Consider the following 25,551-nt stretch of genomic DNA (forward strand, 5'->3'; position numbering starts at 1 on the left):
TAGGGGAACAGTTTTCCTCGAAGAGACGTTTGAGGATATGCAGAACATTTATGAATAAAGTTTCACCTCTCGGAAATTAGTTGTAGTTATTTAAACGGGGGCACCGTGTGCCATTTCTGACCGGTTTTATAATGATATGTAGTGTATGCATACATCTGAAGCAAACATCCTAGTTTGACGGCTTTCCAAGTGTTAGAGATAACCTTAAATTGCTTCTTTGGTGTGAACTGCAACCAAATGCTTTCCTTTACGTTCGATTACTTTTTTGTTTTGCAAATTTGACATGCATTTTTAACTCATGATAGCCTGAATAACTGTCAGGTGACTCGTCCTCTGCTTTCTCTTTATAAATGCGAACATTTTTAAGAAGACCGTTTTGCAGGCTATATGACTGCCTCTATGAAATTGACTTTTGAATGTCTGTGGTACGGACACTGTTGTAGGCCGCAGGCATTCAGTTGCTGCGATTTCTGTGATGACTTCTGAAAGTTTTGTATCAGTGTGCAAGAGTTTCAGACCATAAACATTTGTAAAACGTCATCATTTTTAAAACAATAAGTGATGCAAAGAATTGGCTCACTACGAAAATGATATAATAGCTCCCAGTGCTCGTTTTTAGATATCCCACATAACGTTTGGTGTTTAATTTGACTTTGTAATTCAATCCTGACTGTTGGGCATCTACTATAGATACTTTGGTAAATACCCCAGAGTGGTTTATAAAAATGTAAGATTCTCTTTTAATTTCTCTCCCGTAGGTTATTTACCCTCACCATTCCAACCTGACGGACAAAGAGGTCAGTCTTTGGACCATGTTGGTTATGTTTGGTTTAGATCTGTGTTTTGGTTGACATTGTGGAGTTACACAGGTGTTTTTGTTTTCTTCACAGAAAACCAGTATTTGTTACTTGTCTTTCCCTGACTCCAACTCAGGTAAATCCTATACTTTTTTTGTGGTTTATTCTAAAGTTAATCTGTCTTGGTATTATAAAAAGCTTTGTTTTTTTTTGTAAACCACCATATGCAGTATTTACCCCTTCATTTCACTAAGTCTCATTATTGGTTGCTTTGCTGTGCTTGAAACAAGCTATACTTCTGTTATTAATCAATACAGTATGCCTCCATGCATACAAAATATTTGAAAACATCTTACAAATCTGAAAACCACTTTAATCATTATAGTTAAGTCAGTTGTAAATCAGAAATATTAGAAGACAGTGGATATTCTAGTACAATACAGCTAAGGTTAGTTATCAGAAGGAGGCTCTTATTTGAATGAATCATGGTATCAGACTCAGCCAATCCTGCTCTGTTTTTCCTCCATCAGCTATCTGTTCCCAATGTCCTCTGCTCTGCTACTCACTTGTGAAAAGCTGGTTGATGGAGAGAAGTGTGACAAAGCTTGTGATGTAATGACATCACTGCATGGCACACGTAATGTGCCCGAGAGTGTGGTCTGCAATTGCCAATAGAGTGACCTCAGTCCGCACCCAGACCTCTTCTGCCAGTCCTTAACTAGTGTGTTATGTAGACTTGTGATGCAAAATAAGAAAAAAAAACATCACATGGCTGGTGATATAATCTGTTTTGGTTAGCACAGAGGTTAGCATTGCTGCCTTGCAGCACTAGGGCCCTGGGTTCAATTCTGGACCTGGGGGAGCTATCTGTGTGGAGTTTGTATGTTCTTCCCTTGTTTACATGAATTTCCTCTGGGTTCTCTGCATCTTCCCACAGCCCAGAGACATATTGGTTGATTTTTTGGCTACTGGGAAAACTGGTCCTGGTGTGAGTGTGTGCTCTGAGGCGGACTGGTGTCACGTCCAGGGTGGGTGTTTGGTTGACATTGGCGTTGCTTGCCGAGGTAGGCTCTGGCTCCCCTGTGATCCTGTATTGGGTTAATTGTTTAGGAAATGGTTAGGAAATGGATAATGTGTTTTTAACAGTTAGAGTGTGTTGTAGAGATTCAGGCCCTGAGCATATAAATGAAGGGAGGTGGAGTCCCATTTCCAGTTTAGACACTATCGCTTTAGCCTTCAGGCTGGGAGCTTAAATTTGATTGCCGTAGTTATTCCAGCTGTGCAACTGTGCAAAAAAAAACATGGGAGAGAAGCTTGCAATGGATTAGTACCCCATTCAGAGAGATGCTTGCACTCACAGCTCATTCAAGGTCCAAGAAACCAGAGCACACACTGACATTAGAGTTTGCCAAGCACTTTAACTAACCTCTACGTCACAGGGATTGCTGTGTTACCGTGCTGGTAAAGACGGTCTCCACCAGTAATGACTAAAGAGGATTAATCCACGGACGGGCCCAGCCTGCCCTACATTTAAAAATTGAAACGCTGTTTATTTGAGAAAGTTACCTGGAGTAAGGACTGTGTTTTGTAAAGTACGAACATTCTGTGTGTTTACTGGAGCTTTCAATAAATGTTCTGACAGGGAGATGTTGTTCTTTGTGGTTTAGCAAAGTCACACGCAGGTGGTTTGTCAAGGCTGTCCCAGAGCTAACTGAAGTAACAGGTGCACCAGAATGATGTAGAGCACCTGCACTGTCTCTTTTATGTGTATTAGTTGGACTTGCACTTTCAGGAAGTGAGTGGGACAAGTGAATACAGCATGAGTTTCTGGCCTCAACTACATTTCCCAGAAAGCTATGGGGGAATGTTCCGCCGCCCTTGGTCAGCTGACCAGATGCTAGAAGGCGATTGGTCAGGTGATGATTTAAAATCAGAAAATGGAAGGAGAGCTGCTAACGTCTCTGCATCTTCACCTCATAGCCTAGCTCCCCCTAGAGTCAGTGGTTAGGACTCTGGACCACGCGGTCATGGGTTCAAATCCTTGATAATACATTGTATCTTTAAGGAAGAATCTATACTTCACTCTTCTGCTTAAATAGGTGTTCTCCATGCTGTGGTAACATTGTAATAATAATGTGTACTCAATTCATCTAATTAATATGAGATTAAATTACAGTGACTAAAAACACTGTTAATCTTAATTATACTTTCTTTGCAAAAGTCATAAAAAAACATTTCATTCTGGATTAACAATAGCAAGGTGTTTTTATATTGGGCCACTTTTTGTAACAGCAGTGTATTCACGGATGTTGTATTAGAAATTGTAAGAAAGAAAACAACTATTTGCAATCGGAGCAGTTCAGAAAATGTTTTTTTTTAAAACCCGCAGTGTTTGCTTTCACCTGCATTTCCATCTTCAAAGGTGCGAAAAACAACCACTTAAACGCCGTTAATTCCTGAAACGCAGAATGTAGGAAGAGCTGCAATGAGACGGAAATAATGCAGCAGATGGAATGTGTTCTTCGAGGGAAGGGACAGTGTGGCATTGTGTTGAAAAGACCGAGAGGGATGCTGATAGGCACTTGGAGATCTATTTGAAGTTCAGACGCAGGAATGACTCATACCATTTCGTTTTCAACAGCGACACTTCGTCTCCTTGCTTGGCGATAAACGTCTTTCAGCATAGGGGCCGTAAATGTTTGGGTCATCAGGCTTGAGGGGGAAGCACTGGTTGTGTCAACTGGCAAGCCTGTAATGACATATACTTCAGCGTTTGTGACTTCATGTATATTGGATAAAAATATATCTTGTTTTACCCTTGACAGACCTATATTAGAATCACGGTGCTGTGGGGAAAATGATGTCTGCAACAAAATGAATTACCAAATGCATAGGATGCCTGACCAGTCCTTCCCAAAGCTGTCAACAAGGACTTTGAGATTTTGGCATCCAAGCACAGGTGTTCCAGATTTCCTAAAACAATTAATACCTTAAGGGGCTTATAAGTCTGCTCAGTTATTTACCCAGACCTTTTCTGCCAATCCATTACTAGTGCATTATAAAGACTTGTGATGCCACATAAGAAAAACATTGTGTTACTAATATTAAGTTACTATGACAAATTACAGTTGTCATAGTAACTTCCTGAAGGAGTTGTCAGGTTTCCACTCCAATTGGGTAACTGTTGCTCTGTGAGGCAAAGAGTCAGAGCTTTGGAGCTGAGTTTCACTCGTTCATCTGTCAGACAGATAAGTCTCTGCAGTGTCCTTGGAAACATGTCCCAGGCAGTTAAGAGCATTTAGTCTGTACATTGAAAGCCTTTATATTTTCGTTTTTCTGGTTTATGGTGATAAGGACATCACGTAGACAATGCAGCAAAGACTCTGGCCAGCCTGGTATTCTGGTCTGATAGACAGGTTCCTGCTGGTCTCCTGGTCGGAGCCAAGGGGATCTTATTATCATGGTCCATCTTGCGACAGATGGTATAGGCAGAGGTGCGTGTTGTGTTTGAATATAAACATGAAGACTTAGGTTTCAAAGATTAGTATTATTAGAAACTCGGTGACTCTGTGATAGTTTATTTTGAAATGTTACCAGTATCTTGTGTTGGTGCAGGACATTTCTGCAGACAGAAATGACAAGATGTCATAAATCGGACCTATACAAGCGAGATGGTCAAGAAGCAAACAAAAAGAAAATACACAAAGAACCAAATGGTATATGAAATAAGGAACAGGTAAAGGTTTATTTACCCAAAAAGAAAAAGAGACACAAAGTTTTGGCTGTGGAGCCTTCTTCAGGTGCCAAGTGTGGGAAATACACTGATCTGCAGACACAAGTCAAGAAAAATCCAGCAGCGGTTATGAGACATTTCAGAAGAAATATATCCATGGATGCCAACACTAATGCTAAGGGCTTCTTTCACAATTACTGTCGCAAAGGATCAGTAAGGGAAGAGGTCATGTGTCTGAAAATACCACTGCTTTATTATAAAGGCAGACATTTTCAGTGCTCTTTTTCGAGTGCTTTTTAAAATTCTACAATGTTTTAGTTAGAGCGCACTTGGAATATTGTGTTCAATTTTAGTCGCTACACACCAAAAAAAGGTTTTGTTTCTTTAGAGGCAGCACAAGGAAAAACAACCAGAGCAATTCCTGGTCTGAACAGAATATCATGCTCAGACTGCCAAAGAAAATTAGTCTTCTGAATCTTTGGCGACTTGAAGCAGCTGTCCAAAATCCTGAAAGACATTGGCCAAGTCAGTGCAGGGGACTTTTTCAAGATCAACAGAAACACACGCACCTGGGGACACCAGTGGAAACGGATTTAAGGAGCATTCAAGGAAGAAAACAGAGACATAGAGGATTGTGTAGGTCTGGAAACAGATCCCATATCATGTGACTGATTCTGAGTGTGGGACGTTTTAAGAAAGGGCCACATCAAGATTCTTAATTCACCAAAGCTACTAGCAACCAAATGAGAAAGATGGGTCAAATGGCCTCCTTTTGTCTGTAACCCTTCTTGTGTCTTGCCTCCTAATTCTATTCATGGCTGTGTGCCACAGAGAGTTCCTAATAAATATGCAAAAGGCTCTTACTTTGACACTTGACTAAAACACATTACGGTTGTCATAGTAACGTACTGAAGGTGTTATCAGGTTTCCACTCCGCATAGGTAGCTGTTGCTCTGTGATGCAAAGAATCAGTGCTTTGGAGTTGAGTTGCACTCTTTCATCTCTCAGACAGAGAAGTCTCTGCAATGTCCTTTGAAACAGGTCTTTTGAAGATTGTGGCGTATTGCATTTTTTTTCATCTGATGGCACACTGAGTAGGTGCAGAGGGAAGGTAGATATGTTGAAACTAAACTTTAAGACCTCTTCCAAGGGACGTTTGGAGTGACAGTCACCTGTGTATCTGTCAGTTATTCCAAACTGCTCTTCAAGGGGGCTTTTAAGTGTCTCAATAAAAAAGTCAGTAATGAGGATTCTTAATGCATTTCCTCATTCTGTTCCTGTGTAGGGAGAGCAGTCGTTGCTCTTTGGTGTGATGTAAAGAAACAATTTCAAACTGAATGGATCTAAAATGTAAAATGCAAAAAAAACAAACACAGACTGATCTTTAAAATGCATAGTACAGGACAATAAGGATAACCAATATTATCAGGAAACTGAGACTTGAGGTAATGATTTTAATACGGGCGTAGGGTATTTAAGACTTTTAAATATCTATTTTTTAATATCAGCTGTTTCAGATAAACAACAGAGTGGCCAGTAAATGTGAGTATAAAAAGCAGAATTCTGACTTTCCATCAGAAGAATTAATTCTTTTCACCCTCCTTTCATTAGTGGAGCAACAGAGTTAAAAATATGAAATTTTTTGGCTGGTGAGCTGAAACTAAATGGTTTTTTTGGTGCTATGTTAACTTTTGCTTTCAATTATTAAAATCTGCAGTTACTTTTCTTCAGGAAATACTTAATCTGTCTTTAAATTCTCTAGGGGACATTTTAATGTTTATTCAGTTTGACATTATACCATCAACGTGAGGCTTTTTTACTGCATTAGGGGCACGTTTGCCCTTGAAGACTCACACCACCGGTGTTTTCACACTGTAAGACGCCCCTTGCACAGGGACATAAAATCAAATGTTTAAAACAAAAGTGTGCTTTCATTAAGCTCCAGATAAATGGGGAAAGCTGAACAAAAGTTGTGGTTTGCTGAGGTGAGGAGTGTGCTATGAACAGATGGGACAGCTGTAGAGGCTCTGTTCCAGAATGTTAATGAAGTGCTTGCAGCTTTACCTGAAAAGCCTGCCTATAGTTGGTTAGGAACAGAAGGAGACCTGTGTCTTGTGAAGTATTGTTTTGATCCTAAACCCTGAAAACGCAAAGGAGCTTGTTACTTGCAAGTGGTGTCCTCTGGGATAAATGGCTCATTCAATTAAAATCAGCAACTGGGCTAGTGTTTCGGTAAGGATAATTACCCGAGGAAAGAAATCTGTATTTGCATCCATGTTGTCCTATCACCTTCAGTCCCGTTGATGATAGGAAATAGCCAGAAGCCAAACTTCCCCATAATTAACCTACTGGGGTCGTTTGTCTGGGTAGATAGGTTTGAACAGTAAAGCTGACTGCCTGGTGAAGAACCAGTATTCTCCTTTTATACCTTTTCCATGTCCTCACCCTGCACTAAACATGCTTGTTTTACAGTCTTCCTTTCTGATGCTGGAGGACACTTACTTAAACTTGTATTTGTGGGTTTTAATTTGGTTTGGTGTTCTGTGAAAACTTCAGTACAGTTACAATGCTCCAGTTTATCACAAATTATCTACCAGCAAAAGACCAAGCCTTATAAGTCAAGTGGTACAGTGTGTTGTTGAATGCACTGCTAGATTATTCTGGAACTTCCTTCAGTAATTGGCTCAGACCTGAAATATCTTTATGCACTTCAGATTGTGCCAAATGAATATTGATCAGATTTGACTCATTTTAACAGAAGAGAAAACTTTTTTTTTTGAATGAAATGAGAGTGGGGTATAATGTGCTGTGAATCTGTCCTGGTGATTTCTTTTTGGCAAGTAGTGCAGTGGGGAAACTAATTTGTGCTGCGCGCTGCACTGATGATCCAAATGCAAGTGCAAGACTTTTCTGCCTGCACAGCCAAGCTTTTTTTTTCTGGAATGCGGTTTTAGAGAAGATCTCTAAGAGAGGAGGGGATATACAAGAGCACACACGCTTGGATATGAAACTAGGACGAAATTAGATTTGCCTGCAAATGTAATGAGCCACTCCTTAAGAACTGGATTGTAGCCGAAATTCCTACCGCATAGTTATGACTTTACTTTTGATAGCAGTAATTGTTCGATGTTAAAAGGGCCAAGATTTTAAATGCTTTGCGAAAGGAGCATTCCTTGTTTTATTTTGCTGGACTTCATAGTGAGTTGGAAAAGTGTGATAACCCCCCCTGGCACTGCAGGGAGGTCTTTCCAATAGACAGCTTGTAATGCAACACTGTACTGTGACTGTTCTGCTAGAGTAGGATTTGTCAGATCTGCTAACAGCTGTTTTTTGTTCCCTATGATATTTCTAAAGACAGCAAGTCCTGAGGAAAAAAATGGTGAATTCCTCAGATTGCTTTGTATTCTCATATATTTGAGATGTAAAATGTAATTAAGTTTTCATGAAAGTGTTAATAAAAGATGAAGAAAATTTCATTTAAATGTGTAACACAAAGACACAAGATATTTGGATTATTTATTTAACAATGATTCAGCAGTAAATATCCTCATGTGAATGAATATGTGATCCCTTAGATTCAGTAACTCAAGCAGCAACAGCTTCAAGCTGAATGTTTTCTGGAACTGTTTATCAGTCTCTCTCATTGGCTTTTAGGAATTTTGGTCCAATCTTCCTTATAGACGTTCTTCACGTTTGTGACAATTGAGGGTTTCCTTGGAAGAACAGCTCGCTTCAGGTACTGGCCTAGCATTTCAATGCAGATAGTCCAAAACTTGACCAAAGTTTTGTCCCAGGTGAAAAAGTGTAGATCCGGTCTGGTCTTGTGGATCATCTGGATGTTCTGTGGTGATCTTGAGATGGGTAGCAGTGTTCTCGTAGAGAGTAGTGGTTTCATTCTGGCTGCTCCTGAAGGTTGTGGCCTGAACATTGACAACAATCACTCTTCCAGGGTGTGGATGGAGCCCTGGAAGTTTAGAACTTATTTTGTTACCCTCTCCAGACCGATGAGCATCAACCATTTTTCAGAACTCCACTGAAATCTCGATTGATTGTGGCAAATCATGGTGAAGCCTAAACTCTTGAAGATTCTGGTCATTATATAGGACAGGGCTGCCCAAGATTAGTCCTCGTTTACCTGTTACTCAGCTATTTAACCACCTGATTCTCATTACCTCCTTAACTGTGCTTGGTAAACTAGGAATTCACTTATTATTTCAAATTCACTGTTTCTTATTTTTTTCTAATTCGTTCACCCTTGCATCAAAGAAAAACATTAAATCGTTGACTATAAACCATTTTGGTTATTTAGCAAAGGACAGGTTTCGATTAAACAAGGGTATCACGATCAGATAAGATGATAAGAATCATTAAATTCCCATAGTTATATTGGAGGTTCACCAATGTTTTCTTGGCACTGTAGCTTACAATTAGTCAGCCAGGCAGCCTTAAGAAACATGAAAGGTTACTTAGCAGATAATTTTAACATGGCCTTGGAAATACTCTGGTCGGAACTGTTTTGCTGTATGCTAAAGAGGTGTGCTGGTTTCCATAGAAACATAGTCCTTGGCGCAGGCCTGAGGCTCTCCTATGCTTCAGAGCCAAGCCTTTGTTGTTGTTTTTTAATCCCAAGTACAATAGGTTTGATTAATGTTTTGTGAAATATTTTAAAAGTAAAGGACCAACTGACACTTCTGGCACTTTCAATCTCTTTTTTTTTACCATCTATTTCACCATTGGACACTTGTGTCCTTTTTTCAAATTGTTTGTAGCATCTTAACCTTTTAACACTCTGTGAGTTATTTTTCAGGTGACTGTTTTTTTTATAAGAATACAGCATTGATGAGCAGAATCATTTTTGATGCTCCAAGGATGGCAGTATGCTAAGAAACAGTTTTATAAATGTAATCCTGTACAGTTTTATCTGTGGTAATGTTACTCTAACAGGTAGTATTTTCTGAATGTTTATTATTAGAGATCTACATGCTTGTTCCTGCTAGCACATGAAGAATTTGTCAGATAGGCCACAGCAAGGTTGCTTTGTGTCCTCAAGGCAGTGTGTAGTGCACTTTCAAAACCACACCTGTTCTCATACCAAATGTAGCCCGATTTGCCAGAATTGGCTTTGTGGAGTATTTATTTGCTCTGCTTTCTTTCTATGTCTGTCTATGGGGCATGTCGGCTCAAGTTAGTAATGTTTGCTTGAACAGAAAGCAGGGCAAAAGTTATGAGCAGCAAAGCTACTTTGAAACATGAGAACTGACAAAGTAACATTAGCTGTAAATTACCCTCAATTACAGAAAGATGGATTTGTTTCTAAATTAATTCCATCACTTGTTAGTGATTGCCTAATTCTGATTGATGTTTTTTTTCTTGACGATGTTCTTACTCTATGTGGGTTTATGCAATGGTTCAGATAAACAAAGGTCCAGTTTTTTTCTGAATTGATCTGAAATGATGTATTGTACCATCAAAGAGATGAATTGATGATAATCGCCTTGTATTTGTGTGCCGGCAGACAGAACTGGTGTACACCAAAAGAGGATTATATTTGTTTTTCTGGTAGTGTTGAGAGGTTAGTGGGCTACTCAGGAGGCACAGCTAAATAAATGTGGATGAACAGGATTAAAGATCTTCTTTGTTGAGTAAGTGTTGCTTTTTATAGAGCCCAGATTCCTTCTCTCTCAGGGAGCATTGGAGATCAGAGATGCTGTAATTTATCCCTGTTTCCCTGTTGGAGCACTTAACTAAGTGCAGCCTGTCTGCAAGTAGCATATTATCTGTTCTTGTGCTACGGTATAGACCTTTTTCTCTGTGGTACTGACTGTCTTGATTCTTTGTCTTTCTCTACTCCCTGTAATACTACAAGTACCCTCAGGTCTTTATAAAATGTACGCAGACTGGTGGGTCATTCTTATTCTGCTGTTGTGCATGCCAGAGAACAGGTTATATTTCCTGTTCACGCAGATCATTTTTTAACTCTTTTTGAGGGCAAGACTAGAAAGAGGAGCTGTAGCTTCCATTTTCTTAAGTCTTTTTTTTTTCTTTTGAACTTGACATAAGCTTAGCCATGCGAACCTTGTCTACAGTAGTTGCACTAGTGGTAAAGTCAGGTGCCTTACTGGCTTTTCTCCAGGAATGCTATTGATTTGTGTGTGTGTGTGTGTGTGTGTGTGTGTGTGTGTGTGTGTGTGTGTGTGTGTGTGTGTGTGTGTGTGAAACAAAAAATGTCCACTCGTTGTACGAACATAGACAGCCTGAGCTACCAGCAAACTCTGTGACTGGGGGTCTCTCTGTAATTGGGCCAAGCTGAAAGGTGTCCCCATATGTCCCTGGGGCCTGGTGTGTGTTCATAATGTTCAGGTGCCCCCCTCCCTCTCTCACCAGGCTGCCTTGGGGACACGCAGTTCTGTTTCCGGTTCCGCCAGGCTCTGGGCAGGAGGACGTCGCTCCGCTGCTTTCTGGACCAGTTCGACAGAGACGCTCCGGTCTACCTGAAGGTCAGGATCCCAGGAATCGCTCGCCAGTAGGGAGCTGACACAGCCAAGAAGGCCAAGTCCAGCGGGTTTTGTGATGCTTTTTCTCGCCATTTTCTCTTTGTTGCAAATAGTCTGGCTCTCTCCCTGTTGGTCCTGTTCACGGGCCATTTTTTTCGTTTTACCTTGCACCTCATGTAACGTTACAAATTAGGGGACGATTCCTGGAGATACAGGCTAACCCGATTAGGCTGCTCTCACCTCCCGTTTTCCATTAATTCTGTGTGGGAATTTCCCTAAGAGACAAAAGATTGCTACATGTACCTGGGAAAACAGAAATGTTTTAGTTTGAGAGTGTAAGCAAGATGAAATGTGTTGCACTACTGTTTGAAACGCAAATTTAAGCGTATCTCCATGTTAGAGGTCACTTGCAGAGGTTAAGCCCTTTTTAGAAGCAGGCTTAGGCAGAAGATGTCTGGCTAATGTTTGTGTCCGCTGAGGAAAGTCGCTGTTTAAATGGCGCTAATTCGATTTTGCTGTTGCACTGTCATGTTTCTAATTTTCCAAAAATATCCACAATGAGTTTCTGGGGGGGGGGGGGTCATATTCATTTCCTGTTAAAAAATGAGAGATTTAATAATAAGTGGGATTCTAACGGGAGTTTTGCTTCCTTGCACCAAAGTGTGGTTTTGAATACTTCAACCTTTCAGCATCATGTAGCAGGACAGGGGTGAAGGAGCTTCCTTTGCTTCCTTTCCAGAGAGATCCTGGCCACTACTATGGCTACGTTTATTTCCGGCAGGTTCGAGATAAGTCGCTCAAGAGGGGTTACTTTCAGAAGGTGAGTCCGTTTTTTTTTCAACTTTTTATTGAAAAGGTTTTGACCATTTTAACAGGACAAAAACTAAGAAACATAAAAACCAATACATTAATTAATTAAGCCATTGAACAAAAACTTGCCTTTTTACAGTTTTCTTGTTGAGATAAAAATAGTCAAACTTCATCAAAAATGAATGGATTTGTTAAAACAGTTACAAAGCTCAGTCCGTTTAGAAGCTGTTTAGAAGGACGAGATCCAGACATGGCATCGTATCAGAGTGCTTGTCCTATAGAAAAGAGTTTTCTCCACTGTACTTGAGGAGATCATTATTGAACCAGCTCTTAAAACTGGGCACAAAGAGAATGCGTTATTAACTACAAGCTTATTAGCTCAAGTGAAACTTGACCTGACCCCATGAACTGATTACATGGGCATTGAACTTGGTGTAGGAAAATGGGCTTACTTTAAGTAGATCAAGGTCATTTCTTCCTGTGTTTTCTGTACCTTCTTAGAAACTGCCAGACCAGTGTTTTGTAACTGAATGTGTTCTCATTCTGGAACTAAAACAGAGAAAAAAAGAATAAATGGAATCAAAAAGTTAGGATATGTAGTTAAAAGTGTAAAACTTTAATCGGGAGATGTTATGTTAAGATTGTGCCGTGCATTAGTAAGAAACATTTAGAATATTGTGTGTGGATTTTCACTGCTGTACCAAAACAATTTTGCTGGTTTGAAAATGGTCCAGAAAAGAGCAACCAGGTACACTCATTCTGAAGGTTTAAGCGAAAGAAGACGAACAGAGAAGACTATAAGAGGGCGAGATTCAAGTATTCACAACCCTCAAAGGCACTGATAAAAGTCAACACATTGGAACTGCTCTTAAAACTGAGAACAGGAAGAATTTTTTACCTAAATGATGGGGTGAGTGTGGAACAAGCTTCCCAGCTGTTGTACGCATTGGCGTCTTTCAAGAAACAGCTGGATGAGATGAGAACTGCCCGAATGCCCTTTTCATTGTACAGTACAAAGTTACACCTCCAGCTACTCCATCTTTCTGGAAGCAAAAGGCTGCTGTATTCATCGCCATCAACACTCTGCCCATGTTTATGTGATTCCAGTTGCATCGTGATTATGAAGACTGGGAGACCCCACAGGAGCCCAGTCTTTGTATATACTCAGTATTAAAGGAAATATCTGTTCGTATTTATGACAGAAGTATATTCATTATGCTGATTAGCATTTGTCATCTTGCTAGGATGATCTGCAGGAACTCGTACTGTGAAAGTCACAGTTAGAAGCACTGCAGGTTGTACATCTGTGACACGTGCTTTGCAGCAGAATACAGATGTTGTGTAGGAGTCTGCCCTGTTCCTCAGTCTGGACGGACATGTGGCTGTTTACTGATCTCTGAGCTCTAGACGCCACACGTCATCCCAGTTCTTTGCACAGAATTGCTGATTCCTCTGTTTGTCAGCTTCTAGTGTACTTTCCACTCTGACCTTTCCACCTGCTGACTTGTCTTTATATAGAGCAGATGGAAGCTGCAAATGAGAAAGGGTGAAGCATTTCATTCTGAATATGTGGCTGGGTAGGGATATGCCATTTATCATCATAGCTAATAGCTAAAATCTTCACCATCACCTTTTTCTACTATATGGTTTGTGTATCTGAATTAGAGAGTAATTTACATTACAGATAAGAAGCTAAAATATGGGAGTTGTGTCTTTGTTCTATATCAATGGCTATTTTTGTAGGACTTCTGTAGTTCAAACAGTTACTTCTGAAATGGCATTGCAGATACTGAGCCACATTAACTGTGTGTTTACACATGCATTTAATAAGCATGTTGCAAAACAGGGAGCTATCTTCTGAGCAGCTAATGATTTTCATATTATAGCTTTCATCCTGGTATGTTTTCCTAGTTAAAATGTTACTTGCCGTGGAAAAAAATGAAGAGTGAATGGGTTTGATCTGTTTTGAAGACAGTGTCTTGTGTATTTCAGACCTGAATCATATTGGCATTTACAACAAACAAATGCAGCTTGCCTTAACTGCAGAGAACTCCCCCCGCCTCTTAATCTTTGAGCTTCTTTGAAATCCTTGGGTAACAGTCAATCCATGTTCCATTCAGCCTGCTGGGGAACAGGAGATATACTTAGGTTCGGTTTTAGATCATGTCAGTTTCTTTCACAGGGAGTATGGAAATCCCATCCTGTTCTGGATGAGGGCTGAGCATCTGTGAGCACCAGGTTCTGTGTGACTATATGCGTTTTCTCCCACAGTCCCTGGTGCTGATCAGCAAGCTGCCCTATGTGACTTTTTTCCACTCGCTGCTTCAACTCATCGCCCCCGAGTACTTTGAGAAACAGGAGCCTTGCCTGGAGGCTGGTGAGTTTACAGACACGTGCAGAATCAGTTCTTCTTCGCGAAAGCACTTTAAAAGTGCTGTCAATTGATCTTTCACTGGCGTGCGTTTTGTTTTGTTTTTTTTCCCCCGCCAACAGCTTGCAATGACATAGACCGCTGGCCTGTCCCGTCTCCTGGGAAAACCTTAATCTTGCCGATAATGGGAGTGGTGCTGAAGGTAATTCTGAGCCTGTGCGTCTGTGGTGACCATTGAAGGATGTCAAAGACATAATGGAAAAGCAAGAAGTAAATTTGTCTTTGAGATGTCCGTCCATCTGTTTCTCTGTGAAAACCGATTTAGAGTGAGTAAAAATGACCCTGAAGATGACAGAATGAGTGTGTTTTGTGCGTCTGTGTGGCAAGTGTCTGAGGTCTCCTCTCCTCCGACAGGTTCGGATTCCCACCTGTTCTGATAAGCCTGGCACCACGCAACTGGCGCAGGCAGCACAGGTGAGAACGCAAGAAAAGCTTCGTATGTGTTCTGAACAAGACATGCTTGAGTGCCAGTTATCAGGCAGGTGCAGGATCAATCAGAAAGCACACTTAACTGAGGCTAGTTTCTGTGATGAAGGGGTAGGCAGCCATTTTTTTTCTGAGGTCTGAGGACTTCAAAACACTCAAGAGCTTGACTTAATTACCTGTCCTTGCTGCTGAAGGATGACTTCAAGAATTCTAGATGCATTTAAATAAATTTTAATGTTTGGAACTGCCAAAGTTTGCTCTATTTACTCTGAAGGCCAAAATACTGAGTATGCTAACACATCTTCTCGCGCTTGACGTGTTTGATGTATTTGTGCTGGGGTTTTTTTTTCTTATATTATCCTCCCTTTCTTCTTTCAGAGTGACACCCAGGTCTCTGTTGTCCTTCCATCTATTTATGAAGTGGAGCTTTTCAGGTAATGCAGGGTGTGGGCTGTACTAACGTTTCTAACCTTGTCTTGCAAAATACTGCAGACTCCTCCTTTCACTGTGAACTGCTCCACACATCCGTACTAATTTGCAAACATAGTGAATCACTTGCCTGTCAGGGGCGATACTATGATCATGCAGGTGGTTTGCCCGGGGCGAGGCTCAGCCACTGCACTCCGGCTGTGCTGACCCCTGCGAATTCCCCCAACGTGGGAATCTTGACTCCAACTTTGCCGGTTCGTATCCCGCAGCCGGCAGAGGAATCCTACTCTATCCTAATCCTACGGTGCCCCTGAGCAAGGCCCTTAACCCCAGCTGCTCCAGGGGCACCGTATAAATGGCTGACCCTGCGCTCTGACCCCAAGCCTCTCTCCCTGTCTGTGTGTCTCACGGAGAGCAAGTTGGTGTATGCGAAAAGACAAATTCCTCATACAAGAAATTGTATATGGCCAATAAAGTGATGTTATATATCTTATACTAAACCTCTGTCCTGTGACACAAGGCTGCTATGAATTGAGACCCATTGGCCCATTTTTCCACTGGAGGAAGATATTTCAACCCCCTGTGTTTTATAATATACTAATTTACTGTCTTTTGAATTAATAGTAAAGCTCAGCTCTTACCCAGCCATAATGTTGAAGCCAGTACCCTGGCTTTCCTCTTTCTTGAAGAAACGGCTGGAGGAAATCCTTAGATCCATTCCATTCCTGCAAATAAAAGGGACGAATGGCTTGCTCTCAATTGTCTTGAGTTTTTTGTCCTGTCCGTACTCTGGCTATTGGAGATCACACATTTCACTGTGCAAGACTCTTTAGACACATCCCTGGTGTTCTGGTCTGATCTCGAAAGAGGTCATGAAGCCTGGCCTGCCTAACCTCTCCCTGCTTTGGATGGGTGACTGTCAGATTCCTTTCCTGCCCAATCACAAAGATCTCTCTCTGGAGCTAGTTAAAATCAAAAGGTGAAGTGGGAATTATCATTCATTTCACAGCATGAAAAAAAGATGCCAGCCCTAGGCCTGTGAGGATTTGAGAACAACGTAGATACAAGGCACGTACCCCAGAGAGGCGAGAGGCAGGAGGTTCACGTTTGGTGGGATACAATGCAGGACGCCCCCGTGTGCAAGCAGTCACGTCATGGAAGCCTTTGACTCTGAACGGCGCTGGTGCCATGCTCAACATCAAAGTTGGCCCGTGTCCCTGTTCTGTAATGATTTAGCCTGATAAGTTTAATTTAATTCTAAGCAGAGGGGTAAAAAGAGGTCATTTTGGGAACATACGGACTAATGCTAGTTCTGCTATAGACAGAAGGGAGGTGCTTGGCAGTTGTTTCCTATATAGGCAACCTCGGGTTAAAGCAAGCAAGGAAGGATATGAATAACGGCTTTTGCAGTAGCTGGGGTTTGTAGCAGTTCTGCATTGCCTCCTCGGCAACGCATCGGCTGTCAGTTGAGGCCCAGAGACGCCAACCTGTGGCTGCGTAAGGAACTGCATCCACATTTTCAGTTGCTACCCGGCCTCCCTCTCCTCATGGCGTTCCCATCTACAGACTGGTCACCACTGCTGGTTTCCTTGGCAACATGCTTCCTAAAGAAAGAGACAGGCTGGGCAAAGCCTTGAGTGCTAGCTGCTGGCTCTGCAAAGGTGCATGTTTGAATGAACGGGAAGTGAGCAGACAGACCTGTGACTCATCTTCTAGGCTTTGTTTATGCATCTGTTTTGCCAGTATTGTTACCCTAGGGAAAATGTATTAAAATCCTGGTGTGTCATTTTATTTCACTGCCCTGCACCTGATGGGAGTCTGCTTGAGTGTCAGTGTTGAATGGCACAGAGCTATAGAAGCCAGCCTGCATTTGCATGTTAAAGCGTAGAGTTTCACAGCAGGTCAGGTCCCTTGGCTGCGGCAGATGGTTATTAACGTTCCCACTGTACCAGCCTCCAGCTCTTCCATACGCTGGATTTGGCCTGACGTTTTATCTTCCAGGGCAACACTTTCAAAACAAACATTCAAATTCTGCTCAGAAGACTGACTTCATGAGCGGTTTATAGATAATGTGATGAGAAAAAAAGATTGCCGGGCCAGTCAAGATTGTGGGCGTCTGGGATGTCTCTTTTAAACTGTTGAGCTAACACAAGAAATACGTTTTGGCACTTTTCCTCTGTTTGTGCAGCATGATCTAGTGTTTTGTCTCTTTCTTTCTCTCCGTCTGCCCCTCTCTTCACCTCTATGTGCGTCTCCTTCTCTGCTTGGCCGTCTGATTCTGATTGTCTGGCTCTCATCCTGTCTCTCTCTCCAGGTGCTTCAGCCCAGTGTTCTTTCACATTCAGATGCTGTGGGAGCTGGTGTTGCTAGGGGAAGCCCTGGTTGTCATGGCGCCTTCACCCGCTGAATCCTCGGAGACTGTTCTGGCATTGGTCAGGTAAGGGGTAGGCTGAGTGAAAGGCATCATTCAGGCTGCCACTTGTTGAAGGTTTTTCTAAAACTGACATTTATCAGTTTTTCCATTCTTAAATTGACTGTTATCTGCAGTCTTAGTCTTAAAATTAAAAGGTCGATATTGGCTGAAATGTAAGCAATTTATTTTCATAATATTCATTCCTGGAAAAGAGAAATGTCTGCTTTATCTGAGACAATATCACAGCACCAAGAACATTTTGGGATTTAGTTACGGCATTTTCCATTATTTTGTGTCATCTGAAAATAAACAGAAAAGACTTCATAGTATCTTTGTATTGGTACGGGGTCCAAGTGTTCCACATTTTGTTGTTTTAAAGCTTGCAGTCTAGACATTTTGTGGTAGCAACTAATGTACAATGATGTGAAAAAGAAAGTAACTCTTATAGCATCCTGTGGTTTTACATATTAAGACATATCTGACATATGTCCTCCTACCTTCACCTAGTCCTCACCAACTCCTAAGAGTAGATAAATCTAACCTCATGTGCATTTTTTTCTCTTAAGAATCTGCTAGCTTTTATTTTTATCTTATTCCTCGCAGTCTTCAGTTTGAGTATTCAGGTTTTGAGTAAAATGATATTTTTACAGAATGCGTATGCATCCTTCTGTAATTCCAGAAAATGTGACACTGCAGGGTGGGTGGGAGTACTTTTGCAAAGCACTGCACATAGACCTGGTACTTATGTTAAGTAAATGTAACTGGTTTGTGTACCAGTGGATGTGCCTGGTGCATCCTCAGTATGAGAATACAGTAGGGCACTTTCCTGCAGTCACTGCTAGACAGACCCTGTGAGAGAGTCAGGGATCAGGTATGGTCAAATCTGTTCCTCGATACTGTTTTTGTGGATTACAGTAGCTGGCTTTATCATCTTTCAGCATTCATTGTCTGTGGCTGCGGGTGTTCTCAGCCATGTGCTGTCACTGGCAAAGCCGGTTCAAAAATAAGCTGTAGAAAGGCCTAAAAACTAGCTGGACAAATCCTGCCAAAGGCCACTTTCTGATTGGAACAGGTGTATCGAAACTTGTGGAGGAGTGAAAGAGGAAATTGAAAAGAGACAGAAAATTAGCCGTTATGGTAAAAGAGCTAAGCAGTTTGTTGTGGTCATTCTGGGATGCCTGCTGGGAGTGTTTCCACTCCCCTTACTCCTGTCTGTCCTGCAGTGTTCGGAGTCTCCTAGACCAGCTTACCACTGCCGCGCCTATGTTTGTAATTCAGCACACAGCAGCGACCCCATTACAACATTGGCCTTTGAGAGGTGGAATCGATTTCCCCTGTTGTTGTGTGCGTCTTCTCTGGCGGTTCCGTCTCTCAGCCGTGCTCTAGGAGCGGCTAATGAGAGGCTGTCCAACAGATCGCACACATACAGCGTTTCACCGCAGACTCTCGATTACTCCTCTAGGCTGTCAGGGCTGGCATTAACGAGTGCAATCAGGGGGCACAGATGAAAATTGTCGCGTTAATGGTCTGGGTTTATTTTCGGAAAACTGTGTGGGCCTCGGGTGTCTCTTATCTTTCTTCCTCTTCTTTTCACGGTGAACTGATTTCTCTCCCTCCCTGCTGTGTCCGTTGGCTTTGTTAAAGAGTAACTTGTGAGGTTCTGGAAAGCAGAGTCATGTGCAGTGGCTAAAAGTGTACGTTTTCTTCTGCTCATTAACCTCCGAAGTTATCATGACACTGTTTTACACTGGTATGAATGCGCCCCTGTGCTCTGCGAGAAGGACAGGTCACATCTGGTTCAAGGCCTCATCTACTGTTTTATTCACAGCTGCATCTCACCCCTGCGGTACTGTAGTGACTTCAGGCCCTATTTCACTATCCACGACAGTGAATTCAAGGAGTACACCACTCGCACGCAGGCTCCGTAAGTATACAGGAAAGGACAGGATGCCCGTGACCCTCTCCTAACACTTCGGCCAATGAGTGAATAAAAATGTTGAGCACATAAAGCATGTCAAGGCGAGGGCTTTTGCTAGCATTTTATTCACTCATTGACCGAAGTGTTAGGAACCCCCAATCCCCTCTTATTCCCCCAGAGGGATCAACCGTGCCGTATCGTGAGAGATTTTATTTAGCTCCTTATTTAGATCTGCCTGTCACAGCCATTCTATGAAAACGTTCTTGAATTTCTAAAGCTTTGTCTGATGAATTAGCAGGCAAATCATTGTCGCACAAACAAGGATTTTGGGGAGCATGTCTATATTTTATGTGGATTTGACTGAAGTTATGTTTACACACTGTGGGTAACGCTTTACAGTAAGTGACTGTTCATGTTAGTCCTTGAGCAATGGGGAAGTGGTATGAATAGCCCATGAAAACATGAATTAACTCTCTGGGAAGTGATGTACTACATTCATATTATTGGCAGCGCAGTGGTGTTGTGGCGGTGCATTGCGACCTCGCAGCACTGGGTGCCTGGGGTGGAGTCTGCATGGAGTGCTCTGGTTTCCTCCCACAGTCCAAAGACAGTAGGTGAATGGGCTTCTGGGAAAATTTGGCCCTGGTGCGAGTATGAGCGTTGGTCTGTGTGGTGTTTCACCCGGGGTGTGTCCTGCCTTGTGACCGTTGTTTGCTGCCCTGTGACCTTGAATTGGAAATAATATAGTTTGATGATGGATGGATAAATGCTTATTTTAAAGTGTTACCTATTTGTGTGTATATATATAACCTTCAAGAAAAGGGGACATGAGATCCTGAAATTGATTTATTACTAGCAATAAAATAAGGTGGTTGCTAGCAAATGCCTTCCCCTTTTTTGACATTCTTTATGTGCTCAACATTTTTATTCACTCATTGGCTGAAGTGTTAGGAACCCCAATCCCCTCTTATTCCTCCAGAGGGATCAGCTTTAGTTCGAGTTGTAATTGGGATTGTACTGCATACAGAATGTGCATACAGTACATGTCTGTTCATGTGACTGGGGTTCCTCACTGAGTGTGTTTATGTGAATACAAAAGCAGCACTGAACACAGCTCAGATCCTATATTTTAAAACCAAGTACGACTGATTTGTTCAAGGTCTCTTGGAAAGAAGCTAGATGATGTGTTAGCAACCATTCTTTGTCTTTTTTTTTCAAAACCCTGTGCTTTTAGACAGTGTTTTAAAGGGGAAATTCTAATACAACTGGAAGATGTGACGAAACTGTACACAGCAGCAGTTAACAGGACAAATCTGCCTGTATCTTCGCCCCCAGTGGAATGTAATTCGGAAACTCCTGGGGTCTTATTTGGGAACGCTCAGTTAAATCCCGCACTGAACAGTCAAGCCTGCAATTACTGCACAGCTCTCCTTACAAAGAGACTTTTAAAGAACAATGGAGGAGCTGTGCCACACAGAGAGGGCTTTTAAAAGCGACTGAATGACGGAAGCCGGATAAAAACAAAAGCGGTTCATGCAGCTGCACTGACTGTCGCAGGCTGTAATTTGCTAGCGGTGATATTCAGACTGCAGTTTTAGAGTTTAACTGATGCAAAATAGCTTTGAGGCAGAAAGATGGGAATTTGGCTCCTCTTATCACTGCCTGCAGCTCTTAGTAATAGTTACATGCTATCCATAGAAAAATAACACGTATATTTGTAAATGCTGCAATGACAAGGAATTTGCGCTGAAGTCGTTTCAGAACTTAAGTGACATGAGAAGAGATTTCGTCTTCAAAGCACCATGAATAACGTTCATTCATCATTTAGACACTAAATCCAGAATAACAAGCAGTTATTAATAATTTCATATTATGCGATCACATCTTTTGCTGTGACATGCATTAACACTCAGATATTTGATTTACTCAGACATGATTTATTACCTTGTGGAATTTGCCGTTTTACTTGGATGGTCATTTGTATTAGATTTGTACTTCTGCAGTGCCTGGTTCCAGTATCCTGTGAATTTCCACTCCTGTGCTTTGTAAAGCCAGGCCTCTTTGGCTTTACAACGTACAGGATGTCCTCTGAACTGTATGAAAGATACCCTGACACATACTTGACTGGGGATATCAGGAAAAGGTACAGTCGACTGTTGGAAGGTACAAATTTCTTAAAGAGCTCTGCAAGGAAGAGGTCACGTCAGCAAACTCGTTATTGGGAATGTTATTTAGCTGGTATTGGATGTAATGGCTCCGTGTTTCTCTGTAGGCCTTCTGTGATTCTGGGAGTGACCAATCCCTTCTTTGCAAAAACGCTCCAGCACTGGCCACACATCATCCGCATCGGGGACATGAAACAAGCAGGTAACGTGGTCTCTGATTGACAAAGACAAGAGCTGAATCACAGGGGGAAGTTCTGCACCTGATACTTAAATAGTGCTTCACACCACTCTGTCTTGTTTTCTGTATCTGAGTACCTGTGTCTCGGTGTGCTTTCCATAGGGGATATTGTCAAGCCAGTTAAGGTGAAGAAACTGAAGAATCTGAAGACATTAGATTCCAAACCAGGTCAGTACCACAAGGGATCCATTGTGCAGACCTGGGCTACTGATTTTGCCAAGCATACTGCTGTACAGCACAGAACAGAAAAGCTGCATGTTCTCCGCTGAGACTGCACTAGGAAGACGAAAATTATTAAGAACCATCACCGCATCAGTTTTTCACTTTTGTGTTTCAGGTGTTTACAGTGCCTACAAGCCATTCCTCAACAAAGATGAGGAGATTATCAGGCAGTTGCAGAAGGTACTGGAGTTCATCTGGACTTCATTTTAAAATCATGGCTTAGGAGCTGTACTGGAAAAGCAGATCCATAATTTGTATTGTGTGTTTTAAAAAGTTGTAATTATTTTTTCGTTGCAGCACCATTTTAGCGGTACATGACACTCACATTCAGCAACCAGAGAATTCTCTTATTGTCACGTCTCCCCTTGTTCTTTGGATATCGTTCGATATTGGCTTTTCTCTTTTCAAAGGGAATCCAGCAGAAACGCCCGTCCGCAGCCCAGAATGCTATTCTGCGGCGCTACTTCCTGGAGCTGACCCAGAGCTTCATCATTCCTCTGGTAAGTCCGTGAACCTCTAATGTCTAAAAGTCTTTCACTGCTGCCATCAGTCTCCTCTTTGGACAAAGAAGCAGACCAGTGTTTCCACTCTTCACCACGTTGGGAAAGCTTTGTGAACTCAATTGAACAAAGAAAGGATATCTTGAAAATCAGTTAGCCTTACAAGGCTAACATCTCTATCTCTGTGTTTCACATTTATTGCTCCTATGGAGTATCTTATCTCTTCACATATGGCAATATGATATGAAACGATTACATTCACATTTTCACTTGCTGCAAGTTTTTTCACCTTGTCAGCGAATAATTTGCCAAGTTCTCCCTCTTAATACCACTAATCCTTCTGTTTCGATCACTGCGGGAGATTACACCTGTGTGCAGGTCTTCTGTCCCTTTTTATTTGATAGGATGGGTGTTCTCAAGAAAAAAAAACTAAAACCGTGCTTGAGTTCCTGTAATGATTAAGCCAGTTTTAATGGAACTAAATGAAATCCATAATCCTCTGAATAAAAATCCTTATTACTTTTTTCCCCCATTTGTAAAGAGTCTGTCTCCTTATCTGCTTTTTGAAAAACGCTTGCTTGTGTATGTAGAAATCTGACTCTGGCCTGGGGTCATATCTCCTGATCTGGGCCTGAAGGAATTTTAAACAAACACCTGCTTGTTGTACATGACACTTTAGAAATAGCTGAAAGGCGGGATAACATCTTCAAGAACAGCCACTGGACCACAAGTAGAATGCAGACTCTAAAACCCCCGTTCATGGCAATAAAATGGCTGGACTCGAATTATAAAAACCTCTGTCAAACTGTTGCACTCTGGGCCACTGTGGGAAATACACCTTGTGTGTGTCTCCTTCAGCGTTCTCCGGAAGTGGCCATTTTCGTTACAATTAAACTCATCTCAAACCTTCACTGGACTGCGGGGTGACTCCTTGCATCCCTACATGTAGAACAATTGAGGGAAGTCTGTGTGAGCCTAGCAGCTCATGGTCATGTATGGAACATCTTCCTGTACACCCCATCGCTTACTGTAGTGATGGTAACATTGGGGCCTCAATTTGTTATTTGTTATGTCTGAGAAGAGAGCTGTGTGTGGGCTCCTCTTTTCAGTTTCCTTTTTCATTTCTATTGTTTCTCTTTCAGGAGCGCTACGTGGCTAGTTTAATGCCGCTTCAGAAAAGTATCTCTCCTTGGAAGGTATGCACACATCCCCGTTCCAGACACTTCTGTGTGGGTGCGTACTCAGTGAAGCCAGATAGAATGAAAGTGGACCTTCACACCTTGCAAGGCAGTGTACTTTCAGGCGGATGCTGTTCTGAATTGAGTGAAGGCTACAGTCTGGTTAAATAACTGTTCCTTTGTGCAGATTGCAGGTGGATTCCTGAGGTTCTGATACAGTAGGGCAAGGATCTTGAGGATTACTCCCTGTAGCTGCCTTGCTGGTTTTCTGCTTTCTGGCAACAACCTGCCAGTGGCAGTGGGCGAAATGGGAGATGTTTTTTAAAAGAGATGGTGTTCTGGGGGAGATTAAGGCATATAGTGTTTATGTAAAAAAAAAAGTCTTTATTCCAGTGACAGTGATCAAGTGTCTGTCAGTGAGTTGCTGTTGTCGCAGTCACATATCAAGGCACGGAAAACCTTGTGGCATTATGTTATACTTCCGCTCATTATCTATGTGGTTATGTTCTACTTAGACCTCACTGTTAAAAACACCTCCAGCAAAAAACATCAGCAAGAAGGGAATGTTCCAACCTATATGTAAATGACTATGGTATTAGTACTGGACATAAACTGGTCTCCATAAACTGACCCTGAAGCTTCTGTAAAATCTTGATATCTTTAGTATTGACATGTCACAATGAGAGGACAGAAGACAGATGCTGAGAATATATTATTATATTATTATGAAATAATATAAACAGTAGATCTTGCTTTTTAAAAATAGGTCACAACAGCCATCATTCTAGGTTTGTTGAAAGGATTAATACTGACGGTGACTCCAAACCCTTGAAGACTGCGACTCTCCAAGATGGATCTACCATTTTTCAGTCATACTTTTTTTGTGGGCATTTAATGAATTGCACACAAGATCTCTTTTTTTATTTTGATCTGTTGGGGGTAAAGTACAGTTAAAGTAGAAAATTGTACTTTTGCAGACATGTTGTCTGGATGCAGGAACTTCTCTGCAGACTCACGCTGGGTTACCTGACCCCCAGGCCCTGAAGGACCAGTTTTTTATCAGAACATGTATACTGTATTTCATTTCGCGGGATTTAGTGAGGCTGTTGAATCAGTGAGTGGGGTCTGTCTCTCCTAGAGCCCTCCCCAGCTGCGGCCCTTCAACCAAGAGGAGTTCATGAAGACTCTGGAGAAGGCCGGCCCTCAGCTCACCTCTCGCCTCAAGGGGGACTGGATTGGGCTGTACAGGTATGGCTCTGGACCCGAGAGACGCTGTGGCAAGAGGCTGGAATCACTCGCAGCTCCATGTCTTCTCTCTGGCTCCTTTTGATCTGCTTCTGTTTTGACATGTGTGGGTTTTAGAGAGGATCCATACCAGTTTCCCAAATTGTTTCCATTGCTGAAGAGTCCAGAGCAGTTAAACCCCATTTGCGTCATTGAGGCAGAGCCACTGGAAATGAGCGGTTGCCTGCAAAGGTGTATCAGTGAATTAAATCGAAGGGTACCCAAACTTTTGCACATGCCACGTTGACCATTTTATTTTTTTTCAATCTGTTAAATTCAGCAAATAATAGTAATTGTCTATTGAAGTGTGCAGAACCATGTCATGTTTAAGGTTGTACCCTGCAGAGGATGTGTCAACGTCTTTTCACTTAGAGATTCAGTGAAACGTGCAGTTTGACCAGGGGTGCCCAAACTGTATTACCCTCCTCTTCTTCGTTAAGAGACCCAGTGTGTGTGAATGTTTTACCATGATGAGGCAGGAGCACACAAATACATGCTGTGTCACAGGACAGT

General features: G+C 41.9%; 1 protein-coding gene and 1 pseudogene across 2 annotated transcripts in view; both read left to right on the forward strand.

Annotated features, from left to right (window-relative positions):
• dennd6a (DENN/MADD domain containing 6A) overlaps positions 1-25,551 on the forward strand; it is a 32,230-nt gene that overhangs the window by 904 nt on the left and 5,775 nt on the right. For both annotated transcript variants that reach the window (XM_088636600.1, XM_088636599.1), the window contains exons 2-17: positions 759-797; positions 891-933; positions 10,915-11,027; positions 11,764-11,844; positions 14,106-14,211; positions 14,328-14,407; positions 14,620-14,679; positions 15,070-15,125; positions 17,435-17,557; positions 19,362-19,457; positions 21,724-21,818; positions 21,957-22,022; positions 22,192-22,256; positions 22,487-22,576; positions 23,719-23,772; positions 24,893-25,002. In XM_088636600.1, the coding sequence (XP_088492726.1) occupies positions 759-797; positions 891-933; positions 10,915-11,027; positions 11,764-11,844; positions 14,106-14,211; positions 14,328-14,407; positions 14,620-14,679; positions 15,070-15,125; positions 17,435-17,557; positions 19,362-19,457; positions 21,724-21,818; positions 21,957-22,022; positions 22,192-22,256; positions 22,487-22,576; positions 23,719-23,772; positions 24,893-25,002 (1,277 nt within the window). The remainder of the gene's footprint in view (positions 1-758; positions 798-890; positions 934-10,914; positions 11,028-11,763; positions 11,845-14,105; positions 14,212-14,327; positions 14,408-14,619; positions 14,680-15,069; positions 15,126-17,434; positions 17,558-19,361; positions 19,458-21,723; positions 21,819-21,956; positions 22,023-22,191; positions 22,257-22,486; positions 22,577-23,718; positions 23,773-24,892; positions 25,003-25,551) is intronic.
• LOC148661993 (U1 spliceosomal RNA) lies at positions 15,243-15,395 on the forward strand (annotated as a pseudogene).

This window comes from Lepisosteus platostomus, chromosome 6, assembly GCF_059453375.1.
Source record: "Lepisosteus platostomus isolate fLepPlt1 chromosome 6, fLepPlt1.hap1, whole genome shotgun sequence".
NCBI lineage: Eukaryota > Metazoa > Chordata > Actinopteri > Semionotiformes > Lepisosteidae > Lepisosteus > Lepisosteus platostomus.